Here is a 17,096-nt window from a genome sequence, read left to right on the forward strand (position 1 = left end):
AGGAAGAAAACAAAGAAAAAATGTGAAATACAGAAAAGTACTAGTCAATCGACGAAGCTTCAACAAGAATCGGACTTACCGTGAATGTCGAGTCGCTGCGCAAACGAGGGACCTCAGGAGTCGTATTCTGGCAGTCTTCCCAATTCACTAATTAAGATAGACGTAGGAGTAAAAGTAATAAAGAACAAAGAATATCGTTCGGGCACGCACGCAGCGTCACCCTGGTTCAGTGACCGCGTGAATCTCTCTGACCGACCTCGCTTCGTTCCCGCCAGATGAGGCGGCTTCTTGACATACCGCCCCGGGCAATCCGACTTTGACAAAGGCATCGCCGAATGCATAGAATAAAGCTTAAGGGCCACCATAACTAGGGGTCATTGAGTGTAAACCCTCTGAGGCTTAGGTCCCTAATGCCCTAGCATATTTTGTTTATAAACTGTCCAGCCTATGTGGCGCCATTTGTCTACTGCGGTGATTGTTATTTTGAACTGGCTAGCCTACCGGCGGGGCAGAGATGTTCTCTGTCGAGGTCAATCTGACTAATATTCCTACACCTAAATACATCGAGGGCGAACAGCAGTAATATTTATAAAAATATGTATATATATATATATATGAATTTATATAGTACAAACATTAAGCTACAGATGTCGTTTAATATCCAATCCGCGCTACTTCGGGAATATCACCGGAGGGGAATTATGCGTGATAAATGTACTGGTACCCAAGTGACTCGAGCACCCGACAGTACCCTCCACCGAATTCCAGTCGACTTTCGTCTGGAAGTCGTTGGATAGTACTATCGAGTGGTCTAGTCACTTACGTGCCAGTCCACTTATAATTTATAATTCCCCTTCGGCGATATTGCCGAAGTAGAGCGGATTGGATATTAAACGACATCTGTAACTTAATGTTTAGTGTATATAATATACATATATATGTGTGTGTATGTGTACTGAATACCATTGGTAATGATTAAAGGAACTTTGGCCGCAGAGAATTCTCAATGTCCTTTTTTCCTTAAGTTTTTTAATTCTTTTTCCACTCTGAGAACCTCGTGTCCTACAAAAAAATGTATTAAGGGAATTATAGAATGGAGCAGTGGTCTTGATCACAGGACCACAAGAATTTCATTCGAAAGCTAAAGCACTCAGAAAGAAAGATGGGTAAGAATGAGAATTAAAATCATTTTCCTATAGCTAAAATTCTCATTCAAGCAAACAGTGATTGTGTGTCCCTGAATGAATTTATTTTCGTCGTTGTCTCTTAACAATTGTGGATCTTCAGCCTTTCTAAATTAGTTAACAAAGAAAACCATAACTTGACTAAAAATATCTAAAATATCTGATGAACTACTTACATTAAATTTCAGTCGAATGATGATAATAACATTGTTATTACATCATTCAGAATGTGTAACCTATGTGTCAAAATTTTCAACTGGTATAATATTCACAGATTCCACCAAACACGAGGTCACATGAATAGTCATGGAAGTAAAACAAATAACCCCTATTTAGACAAATGCAATTTTCATGAGTTCCTCCAGCAGGCTCCTGTACTTGTGGGTATACGCGACCAGTTGTGCCCCAAAAAGGAGTGCCCATTTTGACTGCGCTATTGTCTATCCACCTCCAGTCCCCTTCAGCGGCTGCGTCAGAACCTCCAATCCAGATGGACTCCATGGTAGGTTCTGAGGACAAAAAAAAGCATAAGATCCTTACAAAATAATCAAGTATGAAATGACCGTCTACTAAAACAAGAAAATAATATGTAGATGGATCGTTATACCTTAGCTCTTGCCATCAGTCTTTTCTATCTTCCCGCCCACATGATGAAGTTCTCTACCCGTTGGGTCTTCAGTATGTACAATACCATTTCCATTTCTTCTGCACTGATGTGTAAGATACAAGGCCCCTCCTTTTCTCTCCTCAAAGAGATTGGCAACTTTCAAACACCCTACATATGTCCCTGATGGTCACAACCACGTGTCTAGCATTCTTCATTTTTGATTTTCCCCTGAAATCTCCTCACCATCCAAGATCACAGAGTGGGTACAGGAGTCATCCCTAACCTGTCCTTCTGCAGCTACTCTGAAATTTTTATCTATGAGGAATTACTGGACCATTGAGCTTCGAAAACTTCACATTCCAGTCAGATCTCCAACTAAGAACAAATTCTGGCCCATTGTCAAGCAATGCTCCCAACGGCTTTTGCAAGTCTAACTTTTCTACTCTCCTCCATACTTCTACTGAAAAAGCCCATCTTCAGTTCACCTTTCCTCACCTATTCCAGTGTTCCTGATCATCCTATTCTAATCCTGTCCGACCCTATGTCCTATCCAATATTCCCTGATCATAAGGTCAACATGATTCTTGAATCTTGAAGGATCAGCAAGGCCTCTTGCGCAGATTGTTTTCTTGGCCGATTCTTCAAGGACTTTGCAACCAAACTGGCTCATTAACTTTACTGGTTTTTTTTTTATTTCATCGCTAAATCCCTCATGTTTTTATCTTACAGACTCTTCAAATTAGTCTTTGTCAATCAAACCTCTTGCTTATGACTTCAATCCTTATCTCTGTTGGATATTTATATTTTTTTATGCACTCAGTTTATACCTGTTACTGTCGATGATGCGACGCCTGCCCCTTTCCCTGTTTTATGTGGTTTTTTAGGCCACTGTTTTTCCACCTATTCTTTTCATCCTACCTGCAAATAACGTCCACTCTTCCTTTTCTCCTATTCATGCCTTTGCTAATAATCCAACCCTCAATAATTATTTCTTCTTCATTCGACTCCCAACCCTCTTCAGCTATTTAAGTATATTTAGAATTTCCCCATCCTAAATTATATTAAACCGGTTATTATCTGCTTACCTAAAGGTGTTACTAAAACCTTGTCAAATCCAGTGTCTTCAGGACAGATTCTCTCTATTTCCCTCTCTACTCTTTAATTCATTCAGTGATTTATTATTTTCATAATGACTGCATTGAGCCTTATTTCTGTCAGTATACTTTGTCTTGGAGAGATTACCTACTTCAAAATGCCGTTTCAGCACAATCTTATCTCAAAAAAAGTGTTCTTTTAAAATTAAAACCTTACCTTCAGCGTAGATATGACTGATGATGTCGTAAAGTAAATTTGCGTCGTCGATTTTGACCAGGTGACCGTTAAGTTCAGTGCACAATGCTTCGAGGTTAAGCCAAGTGTCGTTTGTTACAGAGTGGAAGTAGAGACACTTTCCTCCCACGTCAATGTACGGATTCGGACATGATCCTGGAAATGGGAGAAGTAACTGATCATACTTTACCTTAGTCAGCTCTCTCTCTCTCTCTCTCTCTCTATATATATATATATATATATATATATATATATATATATATATATATATATATATATATATATATATATATATATATATATATATATATATATATATATATATATATATATATATATATATATATATATAACCATTTTGTATATTTATATATATATATATATATTTTTGTATATATATATATTTGTAAGATATATTTTATATATTATTATAAGATGATATAATTTTTATAACCATTTTGTAATTGTTTGTAATGTCTCTGTGAAAATTTTTGATTTTTTGCTTACAAGATTCGTCATTTGTTGTGAAGACGTGATTTTAAAATGTCTTTTCTTACAGATATGTTGTGTTTTATGAAAACTTATGATTCTGTGGGGTATTTTTCCCCTTTTGTTTAATCTTTTAAAATTGTATTTTGAAAAACTTATCAGGTCACTATATCCTGTCTGCCGAGAGAGAGAGAAGAGGCTATGTTTTTGTGTTTCAACACATGTGTATTCTCAGGTGCTTTGGGTCAAAAAGCATTTATTTTGTTATCATGACGAACTGTCACCCAGTCGGCGAGCCCCTGTTATATCTTTAGTCCTGTGTGCTTATTCCGTCTGTATTAACTCTGCCTATGCCTATTCTGTTCGTAATTTTAAGAAAGAGAGATAGAGAAATAGCAAATAAGTGCTGTCATGTTGTATCTAATGTTTGCCCAGCTGCCCAAGGTTGACAAAAGGTTTTGTGAACTCTGGCCAGGAAGTGTCAGTCATAAACGATAACGCCGTTTCATTTCGAAGCGATCGTGTATACTCTGTATACGCGTGTGTATGTGTATTCATACATGTGTATTCTGTGTGAACACCCTATGTGTATTCTCAGCCTACGAAACTTAAAAGCCAGCGTCTCCTAAGAGGCATCAGTAGTTTGCTGGCAAGGGACAATAAGGCCAGACCTCCAGAGTCTCTCTCTCTCTCTTTAATCTCTCTCCCGTTATATATGAGGGAAATATTTTTGTAGAAACTTTGCGTTTCTTTAAATGGTCCATTTACGTGTCTGTAAAGCTCTGTTAAACTCACCCCAGGAGTGTGTTAATTGTGTAGAAGGGTTCAGGAATTAATATTTTGTACAAGTGTTGAAGAGGAGATATATATTGGTGAAAGTTTACTGAAGGTAATGTGGTGACTTGAGTTTTGTTAAAAGACATTCTTGGTAAAAGAGAATTGTTATGTTTGAATAAGTCATAGAAAGAAGTGAGTCTGACTTTTCTTTTTATAAGGAAAAGTTATATAAAAGATTGACGTAGTTTTTAAACACATTGTTGGTGATTGTGGTATTTTCATTTTTATGTGTCGCAATCTTATACGTCTGTGCTATCATATTATTGTGATTTTATTGTTGCCGTGTTTTGCTGGTAATTTCTTAGCATTTTGTTAGTGCCTACCTGTTATAGAGATTTTTGGAGAATGTTATGTGGATTTCAATCAGTAATATTTTGGTAACTGTTTGTAATTCTTGAATCAGGTAAATGCTTGGCACTCAAGTGATAGTTAATAGTTTGATTCTTACATTATCAGATTGTTTTCTTAATAAAGCAAAGTTTTGTGAATTAATCTTGATTGAGAGATACTTAAGTCTTACACCATTGTCCATTAATGGTAAATCTTTTGAAATTGTAAACTTTACATATAACTTTTGAACTTAGAAATAAACCTGTTTGTTTAAAGTTTTAAAACATAGCGTTTCATTTTGATTGCCAGTGCTTACAGACATTAATGAGTGCGTATAATGTAAGTGATATTCCTGTTTGTTCACCTAAGACTTATCTAGGTAAAATAGAACCAGAGAGACAGCTACAGTGCTGGTTGAAGTGCAACTTATATTCAATTAATCTGGATATAACTTAGTAATTGTTACCTCATCCATAACTTGATAAAGTTACATTGATTTTCTCCTGTGATAAGTAAGTTTATGGGATCATTGTACCTTTAGTGATTCAGTCGAAGCTTTGTTATGAGGTTTCAAGTATCTGGTCGATGTGAGGTAACTTTTGATATTATCATTTGTACAACAGATTTGTTGGCCTATTTGTGTAATAACCAGGTGCTTGATCACTTCATAACAAAAGATTTGGTGCCCAGACCTGGGAAATTAAAACAAAAGATTTGATGGCCAGAGCTGGGAAATTAAATCAAAGAATTTGTTAGCCAGACTAGGGAAATTAAATTAATTGGTGCCCATTGTCTAAGGAGAACTAAACAGAATATCACTCTGGCTTATGATTTGTACTGGTGGTGTTAGGAGTATAACCATATAAAAGTGAATTGTAAACCCTTCCTGTTAAGTAAACTAGAAAAATGGCTCGGTTTGAAGTTCAGGAATTCATGGCAGCTCCAACCATCAGAAAGTTATCTAAATCTCACCTGACTAAGGGACAGTGGATTTGCTTAGCAATAACATATGGGGCTAATGTTACTTTTGATATGAGTGAGGCAGAAGTTAAGTGTGTCGCAATCAAGGCATTAATAAGCTCTGGTAAAGTAGAAGGCAAATTAGCAGAAGCTTATGATCTGTTGAATGCAGCTGAGATACAATTCTCAAATAAGGTAAGGCAAGAGAATGAGAACGGTGATGTAGAGGCAGAATTTAGGAGTTTAGACTCAGAAGAATTTAGGAGTAAAATGAAGGTGTTGGAGTCAGAAGAAAACTTACTTAGATTACAGATACAGGCTGATAAAGAAAAAGAAGCAAGAGATAAGGCAAGAGAAGAAAGAGAAAAAAGAAAAATAAGAAAGAGATAGAGTGAGGAGGCGAGAAGAAGACGAAAGAGATAAAGCAAGGAGGCGAGAAGAAGACGAAAGGGATAGAGCAAAGAGACGAGAAGGAGAAGAAAGAGAAAAGGCAAAACATGAAAGGGAGTTGGGGTTAATCAGAGCTCGATCTTTACCGCCTGTAAACCCATATAACTATATCGGTAACACAGACCCGGTGTTTGATGTAGCGAGAGTACAGAAGTTAATTCCAAAATTTACAGAAGCTCCAGATGAATTTTTTTATCACTTTGAAAAAGTAGCTTCAGGTATGGGATGGCCAGAGGATAAATGGTCAGTTTTAGTGCAAAGTGTTCTCATTGGTAAAGCAAGAAGTGCCTACTTAGCCTTATCAGCTGAACAGTGTAAAGAGTACCAGGTACTCAAACACAATGTACTACAGGTTTACCAGATGACCCCTGAATATTACAATGAAAAATTCAGATCTTTGAAAAAGGATGACAAGATAACTTTCTTGGATTATGCCTATAAAGTCAGGAGATGCTTGAAACGATGGCTAGAGGCAGCTAAAGTTAAGTCTATGGACGAACTCGAAGAATTAGTGGTCTTAGAGCAATATCTAAGAGGAATTCCTGAACATATAAGAGCTTATTTGAGAGTGAGAGAGGTGAAGAAACTTGATAAAGCTGCTACTCTGAGCGAGGATTATAATATAATATCCAGCAAAAAGAATTATAATGGCAGGTACCAGAACCAACAATTTACAGGTTATAGATTTCAGTCAAATTTTAGGAACAGTGCTATGAAAAACCCTTCTAATAATTATACCGGTGCCAAACTAGGATCTACTTCACAGCAGTGGAATGCTAAACCCGCCCCTTCTAGTCTATTCTCAAGGCAAGTGCAGAAAATTAATGTTGTTTACCACAAATGTGGGAGAGTAGGACATTATAGTCGAGACTGCTATAAAGGATATCAGCAGACTAAGCCAGTTGGACAGGTGACAAGGGCTAACCAGGTAAAGCCAACTACAAGAAACAATGTGGGACACAGTGAAGTCAGACAAGTAGAGTGCTTAGCAACCAGTGGAAATGCAAATTCCAGTAGTGAGTGGCTGAACAGTGAGGAGGCTTTTAAGCCATATATTTATGAAGGTATGCCGACAACTCCCTGTTTGAGTGCACAGGTACCAGTGAAGATATTACGTGATACAGGTAGTAATCACAGTGTGATAATTCGAGGAGCTCATCCGCAGTTGGAGAAGAATCTCACCGGAGATTCAGTTATCTTAAAAGGAGAGGAAGTAACTCCTATATGCCGCTTGCATTTGTCATGTGAATTAGTGACAGGCAATATTGATTTTGCAGTAAAGGACTCTCTAGCTGTTGAAGGTGTGCATGTTTTACTGGGTAATGAAGTTGGTGGTGTTCCCTTCATTCCTTGTCCTGTAGTGACAGACAAACCATTAAGGATTAGCCCTACAACAGAATTAGAGAAGAAAAACCCTCACCTATTCCCAAGTTGTGTAACTACCAGGAGCATGAGGAAAGCTGAGCTTAGAAGTGAAGAAACTGAAGATTTACCTGTACCAGAAGGATCCTTGAGCCTAGAAAAGTTGTTTCAGGAAGGAGAAGTTTCCCCTAATGTCAGTACTGAAGAAATTCTTGCAGAAGAAGAAAATCCTATTGTTGGTGAAGAGACTCCGAGTAGTCAAAATGTTCCCGAAGGCAGTAGTGAATCTACTGAAGTAACAGATATTGAGAGTTCAACCTTTGAAGTTAGTCAAGTGACTAGAGAAAAATTAGTGGAATGACAGAAGAAGGATACAACATTGGCAGAACTGTTCTTCAGAGTTGTTGAACCAGAAGAAGTACAACAAACTTCCACCTGTTATTATCTAAGGGATGGATTGCTAATGAGGAAGCATCGACCTGTAGATATACCAGGAAATGCTGAATGGGGTGAATATCATCAAATCTTACTTCGATATTCATTGAGGAAGCAAGTGATAGCAGTAGCGCACGAAGCTGGACATATGGGAATCAGGAAGACTGTTGAGAAGATTATGAAATATTTCTTTTGGCCTGGACTACACAAGGATGTCAGTAAATTTTGCAGGGAATGTCATACATGCCAAATAGCTGGAAAACCAAGTGAAACTATTCAAAAAGCTCCCCTACAACCGATAGAAGTTAGAGGAGAACCCTTTAGCAAAGTGATAATAGATGTGGTTGGTCCGCTTCCAAAAACGAAGAAAGGACATGAATATCTGTTGACGCTAATGTGTCCCGTAACCAGATATCCAGAGGCAATTCCTATAAGAAGTATAAGTGCCAAGGTGATAGCTGAGAAGTTGGTGGAATTTTTTTCCAAATTTGGAATCCCAGAAATTGTACAGAGCAATAGAGGAACGAACTTTACTTCAAAGTTATTCCAAGATGTGCTGAATTTGCTAGGAGTGAAACAACAGTTATCTACCGCTTATCACCCAGAGACTCAAGGAGCTTTAGAAAGGTTCCACCAAACTTTGAAAAGTATGTTAATCAAATACTGTAATGAGTCAGGAAGAGAATGGGATGTTGGTTTACCCTTAATGTTATTTGAGGTAAGAAATGCTTATCAAGAAAGTATGGGATGTTCGCCAAATGAAATAATTTTCTGTCGAGACGTGAGAGGTCCGTTGAAAATCCTTGCAGAGAACTGGGAAGAAAATCAAGAGGAAGTCCAAGGAGAATATGTGAAGAACTTAAGGAAAAGGTTAGAAGAAATTAGAAAATTCTCTTCAGAAAATTTAAAGACAAGTCAAGAGAAAATGAAAAGAAAATATGATGTTAAGACTAAGTTAAGAAGCTTTAATGTTGGACAGCAAGTTCTAGTGTTCTTACCAGTGAAAAGGTTTCCCCTTACAAATAAATTTCAAGGTCCTTATAGGATAACAGAAAAGTTAAGTGATCGAACTTAAGTGATTGAAACACCAGGGAGAAGGAAACGACAGAGGAAGATACATGTAAATCTTCTGAAACCCTACTTTTCAGAAACTACAACTGAGGTTAGGTCTATCACCCAAACAACTTCATGTACAAAGGAAGTTGAATGTTTGTTGCAGCACAGATTGGCAGAGCCCAGTTCAAGTCATTACAGTTTCCCTTGTGTCTTAGTAAAGAAACCAGATGGCTCGTTTAGGATGTGCACTGATTACAGGAAATTGAATTCCATCAGTGTAGCTGATAATTATCCCTTACCTCTTATTGATCAATTACTTGAAAATATTTGGCAAGCCCAGTTTGTTTCTAGAGTGGTGAAGGAGTTACAGAAATTTGTGAATGTGTTTACAGTTTATTGCTTATTTTGTACAAGTTTTTCAGCAATAATATTTTCCCTGATTGTTTGTATAATCTTGCTGTGTAAGGAGAGAGAACATTTTTGGAGAGAGCTGTGCAATTGCAGATTATTTATCCCTCTCCGAATCCACCGATTCGAACCCGGGATAATTAATCTTTTGGGGGGAGGAATATTATAAGGTGATATCATTTTTATAACCATTTTGTAAGTGTTTATAATGTCTCTGTGAAAATTTTTGATTTTTTGCTTGCAAGATTCGTCATTTGTTGTGAAGACGTGATTTTTAAAATGTCTTTTCTTACAGATATGTTGTGTTTTATGAAAACTTATGATTCTGTGGGATATTTTTCCCCTTTTGTTTAATCTTTTGAAATTGTATTTTAAAAGCTTATCAGGTCCCTACATCCTGTCTGCCGAGAGAGAGAGAAGAGGCTCGTTTTTGTGTTTGATCAGGTGCTTTGGGTCAAAAAGCATTTATTTTGTTATCATGACGAACTGTCACCCAGTCGGCGAGCCCCTGTTATATCTTTAGTCCTGTGTGCTTATTCCGTCTGTATTAACTCTGCCTATGCCTATTCTGTTCGTAATTTTAAGAAAGAGAGATAGAGAAATAGCAAATAAGTGCTGTCATGTTGTATCTAATGTTTGCCCAGCTGCCCAAGGTTGACAAAAGGTTTTGTGAACTCTGGCCAGGAAGTGTCAGTCATAAACGATAACGCCATTTCATTTCGAAGCGATCGTGTATACTCTGTATACGCGTGTGTATGTGTATTCATACATGTGTATTCTATGTGAACACCCTATGTGTATTCTCAGCCTACGAAACTTAAAAGCCAGTGTCTCCTAAGAGGCATCAGTAGTTTGCTGGCAAGGGACAATAAGGCCAGACCTCCCTCTCTCTCTCTCCTCCCGTTATATATGAGGGAAATAACCGACGTGTCTGTAAAAGCTCTGTTAAACTCACCCCAGGAGTGTGTTAATTGTGTAGAAGGGTTCAGGAATTAATATTTTGTACAAGTGTTGAAGAGGAGATATATATTGGTGAAAGTTTACTGAAGGTAATGTGGTGACTTGAGTTTTGTTAAAAGACATTCTTGGTAAAAGAGAATTGTTATGTTTGAATAAGTCATAGAAAGAAGTAAGTCTGACTTTTCTTTTTATAAGGAAAAGTTATATAAAAGATTGACGTAGTTTTTAAACACATTATTGGTGATTGTGGTATTTTCATTTTTATGTGTCGCAATCTTATATGTCTGTGCTATCATATTATTGTGATTTTATTGTTGCCGTGTTTTGCTGGTAATTTCTTAGCATTTTGTTAGTGCCTACCTGTTATAGAGATTTTTGGAGAATGTTATGTGGATTTCAATCAGTAATATTTTGGTGACTGTTTGTAATTCTTGAATCAGGTAAATGCTTGGCACTTAAGTGATAGTTAATAGTTTGATTCTTACATAATCAGATTGTTTTCTTGATAAAGCAAAGTTTTGTGAATTAAACTTGATTGAGAGATACTTAAGTCTTACACCATTGTCCATTAATGGTAAATCTTTTGAAACTGTAAACTTTACATATAACTTTTGAACTTAGAAATAAACCTGTTTGTTTAAAGTTTTAAAACATAGCGTTTCATTTTGATTATCAGTACTTACAGACATTAATGAGTGTGTATAAGGTAAGTGATATTCCTGTTTGTTCAGACTTATCTAGATAAAATAGAACCAGAGAGACAGCTACAGTGCTGGTTGAAGTGAAACTTATATTCAATTAATCTGGATATAACTTAGTAATTGTTACCTCATCCATAACTTGATAAAGTTACATTGATTTTCTCCAGTGATAAGTAAGTTTATGGGATCATTGTACCTTTAGTGATTCAGTCGAAGCTTTGTAATGAGGTTTCAAGTATCTGGTGAATGTGAGGTAACTTTTGATATTATCATTTGTACAACAGATTTGTTGGCCTATTTGTGTAATAACCCGGTGCTTGATCACTTCGTAACAATATATACAGTATATGTATGTATTTATATATATATACATATATTTATACACACATGCATATATATATATATATATATATATATATATATATATATATATATATATATATATATATATGAATATTTAAGCACATATATACTCGCCATCAAGGAAGTGATGTGTGGGTGCTTACTTTGAATGAAAGAAAAGGGTTGAAACTGTTGAGATGAAGTGTTTGGTAGTGACTGTGTCGTGAGAATAACTGGAAAGGTAAAAAATAAGAGATGAGTGATGGATCAACATGGTGATGGTTCAGTCAAGTAGGAAGAATGGAGGACGATGGGTTGGTGACAGCAGTGTATAATTCAAGGTAGGGTAGACGTAATCAAAGAGGTAATGGATATGAAGGACCTTTATAACCACGAAGCACAAGAGTGCAGTGTGTGTAGGGGATTGAATGTTCTGCTGGTGAGACTTCTGTGTAGGTGAAGGGAACTGCTGGCACTGATGAATTTGTTTGCACAGGGTCTTCATCAATGATGCTTCATTTAAAGCATGAAGGAAGCAAAGACTGGTTCGTTGCTTGTGATGGAAAATGGTTTATTGTTGGAAACAAGGCACTTTTTCTTTTAGATGGAGTCATCCCAGAAGAGGTTTACCACTCAGTTCTCAGCAGGGGTCAAAATGGTCAACATAGATTTTCAAGTAAAAGGATCAAACATGCGTTACTTACTGTTGAGGAATGGTCGGTAACCAGTGAGTTACCATTGTTTTATATATATATATATATATATATATATATATATATATATATATATATATATATATATATATATATATATATATATATATATATGTACAGTATATATCTTCTTCTTCTTCGTTTAACGTGCTTTTTCCCATTTTTTATATGGGGTAAGCACGATGCCTTCTTTTGAAGGACTTTGATTTGGCGTTGGGGTAGGCCATAGCCTCGATCACCTGCCCTGCCTGACATCGCTTAGACCCCGGTAGCGCATGTGTACATGTATCGTACCAAATCCCCAGCTCCCTTTCTCCCAGCAGTGAGGAGAATTGAGTGGTTAGGTCGACAGTTCGAGATGTGTGAGGTGTCTGTTATGTTTTTAGAAGATGTTGGAGTGTGTATTAGTCTGTAACACCCATTTGCTTTCAGCAAACCTGTCTGTTGATTACATACATAATCCCAGGGTGTCTACATGGATAGCAAAGTGTCTGCCTCTCTGACCGGTCGCCTGCGGATTTGAACCCGCCAAAGACCTCTATGAAGTCTGAGGCTGCTGCTCTACCGACGAAGCCATCGAGGCTCTATATATATATATATATATATATATATATATATATATATATATATATATATATATATATATATATATATATGTGTGTGTGTGTGTGTGTGTGTGTGTGTATACTGATATATATATATATATATATATATATATATATATATATATATATATATATATATATATATATATATATATATATATATATATATATATATATATATATATATATATATATATATATATATATATATATATATATATATATATATATATATGCTTTTTAGGCTGAAATATATACTGTATATGTAGAATATACTAGTCTTTTTTACCAGATACATATGCAATTGTAGTAGCCACAATGCCCTCTTAACTTCTCGTTTCCCGCTACCAAACATCACAATTTCTTCATATTTCTTGCACTTGGATCCTAAGGCTTTGTAGTGACAAGCGTATCCAAAAAAAAAAATGAAGAATTCGAGAAGTTAAGAGGGTATTGTGGCTATTACAACTGTATATGTATCTGGTAAAAAGTGACCAGTAGATTCTACATACATATTTCAGCGTTAAAGAAATAAAAATGGTTGCCCACTTGGCTACAATGGTGAGGATGGGCCTACTCCAGCTCTAATAAATGTATCTGAAAACGACAGGTATATGTGCGTACGAGAGGCAATAGACTTTTATCCGTCTCGTGTTCAGGTCGGCAACGTGACCCCATTGTGATTATGGAACCTGTGTTCGTTTCCCGCTACCGGACATCACAATTTCTTCATATTTCTTGCACTTGGATCTTAAGGCTTTGTAGTGACAAGCGTATCAAAAAAAAAAAGCGAGAAGAATTCGAGAAGAGGGCATTGTGGCTATTACAATTACACACACACACACACACACACACACACACACATATATATATATATATATATATATATATATATATATATATATATATATATATATATATATATATATATATATATATATATATATATATATATATATATATATATATATATATATATATATTGAGCACGCTTAAGGTCTAAATGTATCGTTCCAGTTCGGAAGTAAGTCACTTAAAATGATTTACCAGTATCGCATCGTCATTCATTACTAAATATTGTTAAGGACTCTACTCATAAAAATATTATTTGAAAGCCAATCATATGACTTAGATTATAAATAGTTCATCATAAATTAAAAGGGAGTTATAAGAGTGTGCCACTTTAACTTTTCATAATTACAAAGTGAAACATAAATCGCACCATTATTCGAAAATGACGTCATGAATCCCATCCTCATTCGAAAGTGAAAGCCAAAAACGATCACTGAAATATGACAAGCAAACTCTATCGATAATTTGAGGTCATGAACTTCACTATTAATCGAAATTGGGGTTTCAAATCCTCTTCATTGAGAAATGAGACGATGAAGCTCACCATCATGCGAAACTGAGATTGCAATTCTTAACATCTTTCGAAACTGGAAGCTAAATCTCGTCAATATTCCAGTTGAGAATACATTGAGGACTTCGCCCTTGTCACTAATACTCTTAATGCTTCACGAAGGAATGCAATGAAAGGCCCTAATGCGACGTACATAATGTCAAAGATAAAACTCTTCTTCTTGGCCTTACCTGAAGGATTCTCTGATCCAGATAATCCGTTCACCAGCTGAAAAACAGTGGCTGGAAAGAGAACAAGACTATAATTATGGTTTTATTCATATCTATTCATATGCAGTATGGTCTCTGAAACATTTTATAATACATAATATATGTTTTCTTATTGAAACATGAAAAGAATAGCAGAAATCACGAAGATTTTCATTCAATGTATTTCTGTTGATAGAAGACAAGACAAACGAGACACACAAAGGAGTAATAGTCGAGCTATCTCTTAAAACCGAGACAATGGGAATACAAAAGAAGACAAGAGTGTCCAGAGTTCACGGGCATAAGTTGATATGAGTCTAACAGAACAACAGAATTGCGAGCTCAGCTTCAGGTTACAAGAAGCCCGGTATCTGCTCACATTGCTCTATGTAATTAAGCGGTATTCAGTGGCCAGTAAAGGGTTCGAAACGAAGGTTAGGCAAACAAAGCTATATAAATCTGCATTTGAAATTAGTATCATATGGCAGCTGAGATGAAATGCTCTTTCCTTAGATGTTTAAGGAATAAAACTGAAGTGGAGAGCACCGTTTCTACTGGTGCCGGTAAACAAAGCAACACAGACTAGTTTGAATGCGGAATACGACTAGTTTGAATGCGGAATACGAGAAGGGAGGTTTGTGAAGACAGAGCGCTGAAAAGACAAGAGTGGCGAAATTTACCAGAGACGCTTTGCGTCAACGCGGCGTTGGAGATGGTAATGGTGAAGATAAATCTGACGAAGTTGAATAAATGATAAATAAATCTAGAGAAGTTGTTCGCGGAGTAGATGCATTGCAGAGAAACATTAGTAGCCACAAGTTGGACTGTATTTATGAAGGGAACGATTACCCAAGGATTTGATAGGAAACAATGGTTGTCAGAGAATGAATCGTCAGCATACGTGAATGACGAGTAACAGATGGTGCGCAGATCATTACAAAATTGGGAAAGACACATTTGGAAACTGCAATTGGCTTCGATTAGTCGAATGCAGGAACCTTCTCTTCGAGGAAGAAGTCCCAAACTTTGTCAGATTCCCTAAAATGTTGCGTGTGATGACGGCATAGTGAGGGACATCATCAAATTTTCTTTTGAAAACTTTCGCTTGGAACAACAAATAAAAAAGCCGATTTAAAGATGTGTCTGAGTACACTGCTTGGAAACGACAGTATTTAAAAATTGATCTTGTAATTATTGGTAGAAAACATCCGAAATTTGACTGTGAATGAACTTGAATTGCCTTCAATTTTATTTCCTGTCTAAATTTCAGCTCTACTTTTCTTTTGAGCAGCCTTTGGATTGAGTTAAGCAGATGGAATTAGAGGAAAATGGCGTCTTCAAGCTATAATCCAGTGCCTCTATTTTCATTTAATTTACTTACCGAAAGAGACGACCAGGAGAGCATAAGAGCTTGCCATGATGACGGCGTGTGACGCAGGGGAGACTCGTCCAGGCTCTTTTATGCAGGTTGCTGCATTGCCCACGGCAGGCGATTCTTGCAGTAGTTCTCATGGGATTCTGTTTGAAGAAAAGAAAAATAAAGTCTGTAAAATGGGCGTTATCTTTCAGATCTAACGTCATTCCTTGCATCGCAAAGCCATTTTTCCAAGACTTCAGTTTGTCCTGTAGATGATAAGGTTTTGCTCCGTGAGATTAACCTCATGAAAGCCATCTGCGCGTTGATAATGGTGCTTCTTTGTCAATGAACTACCAAATAATTTGTATAAACCTCTCGTTATTTCTTCATACCATTCACTGCTGCCTTTCATGAAAATTATATATATATATATATATATATATATATATATATATATATATATATATATATATATATATATATATATATATATATATATATATATACATGTACATATATATACTGTATATGTATACACACACATATATACTTACATATATATGTGTGTGTGTGTGCGTGTGTGTATGTATATATATATGCAGTGGACGTTCTTTCAGGGAAGTAACGCAATGTTGAGCCTGGTCAGCACTTGGATGGGGGACGAAGAAAAGATGGCGAGATGCAAAAGGTACATAGGTCAGCCGAACATCTTTGCTTACTAGGCTTCCATTATCTTCAGTAAAGATAAAATTATCCCCAGCAGTTGTTAGTTTCTATGTAGCCTCAATACCAATACAGCGCCAACCTCAGCTTGAAAAGTAAATGTCTTAAGATCTGACAGGTATCGATGAATCAAATCTTTTTTTATCTTTGTCGTCACATGAAAAACCGTTAAACCTATTAAACATCAACACAATACAATAGACATACAACACAAAACCAAACGGTAATTTAGCTCGCAAAGGAAAAAGCTTATGGAATAGGAAACTTGATCGAGTAACAATCCACCAGGAAAGAAGTTTAATCAAACTCGTACAGAGGATAAGTGGCTAGATTTCTTTATTGGAGATACCGAGACCGGAGTGGGAAGTTTTCTCTTGTCGTAAATACCACGATCTCCTGTTCCCTCTCACGTAAATCCTAACAACTGATCATTATCATTCACTGTTTGAGCTACAAGTCTTTTGGCAAAATCGAAATTCTTCTTCTTAAAAAAAAAAATAAAAAAAAAAAAAAACTCCAAACAGGAAGAGAGAAAAATTTCCAGTGTCCACAAACAGCAAAAGCCTTTCGCTCCCGCAAATCCATTTCACTCGACATCACCGCCTGCAACTGGAAGGGATCGAGGCGATGTAATTAA

The 17,096-nt window shown here is 36.3% G+C and overlaps 1 protein-coding gene across 1 annotated transcript; it reads right to left on the minus strand.

Moving 5' to 3' along the window:
* Nucleotides 1-1,227: 1,227 nt before the first annotated feature.
* LOC136848149 (C-type lectin domain family 17, member A-like) lies at nt 1,228-15,867 on the minus strand. The gene is made up of 4 exons (XM_067120427.1): nt 15,761-15,867; nt 14,362-14,412; nt 3,103-3,276; nt 1,228-1,693 (listed from the first exon to the last, which is right to left on the minus strand). Exons 1-4 carry the CDS (start codon nt 15,795-15,797, stop codon nt 1,437-1,439), a joined length of 519 nt encoding a protein of 172 aa, XP_066976528.1. The 5' UTR covers nt 15,798-15,867; the 3' UTR covers nt 1,228-1,436.
* Between the last annotated feature and the right edge of the window lie 1,229 nt (nt 15,868-17,096).

This window comes from Macrobrachium rosenbergii, chromosome 2 (assembly GCF_040412425.1).
Source record: "Macrobrachium rosenbergii isolate ZJJX-2024 chromosome 2, ASM4041242v1, whole genome shotgun sequence".
Classification (NCBI taxonomy): domain Eukaryota; kingdom Metazoa; phylum Arthropoda; class Malacostraca; order Decapoda; family Palaemonidae; genus Macrobrachium; species Macrobrachium rosenbergii.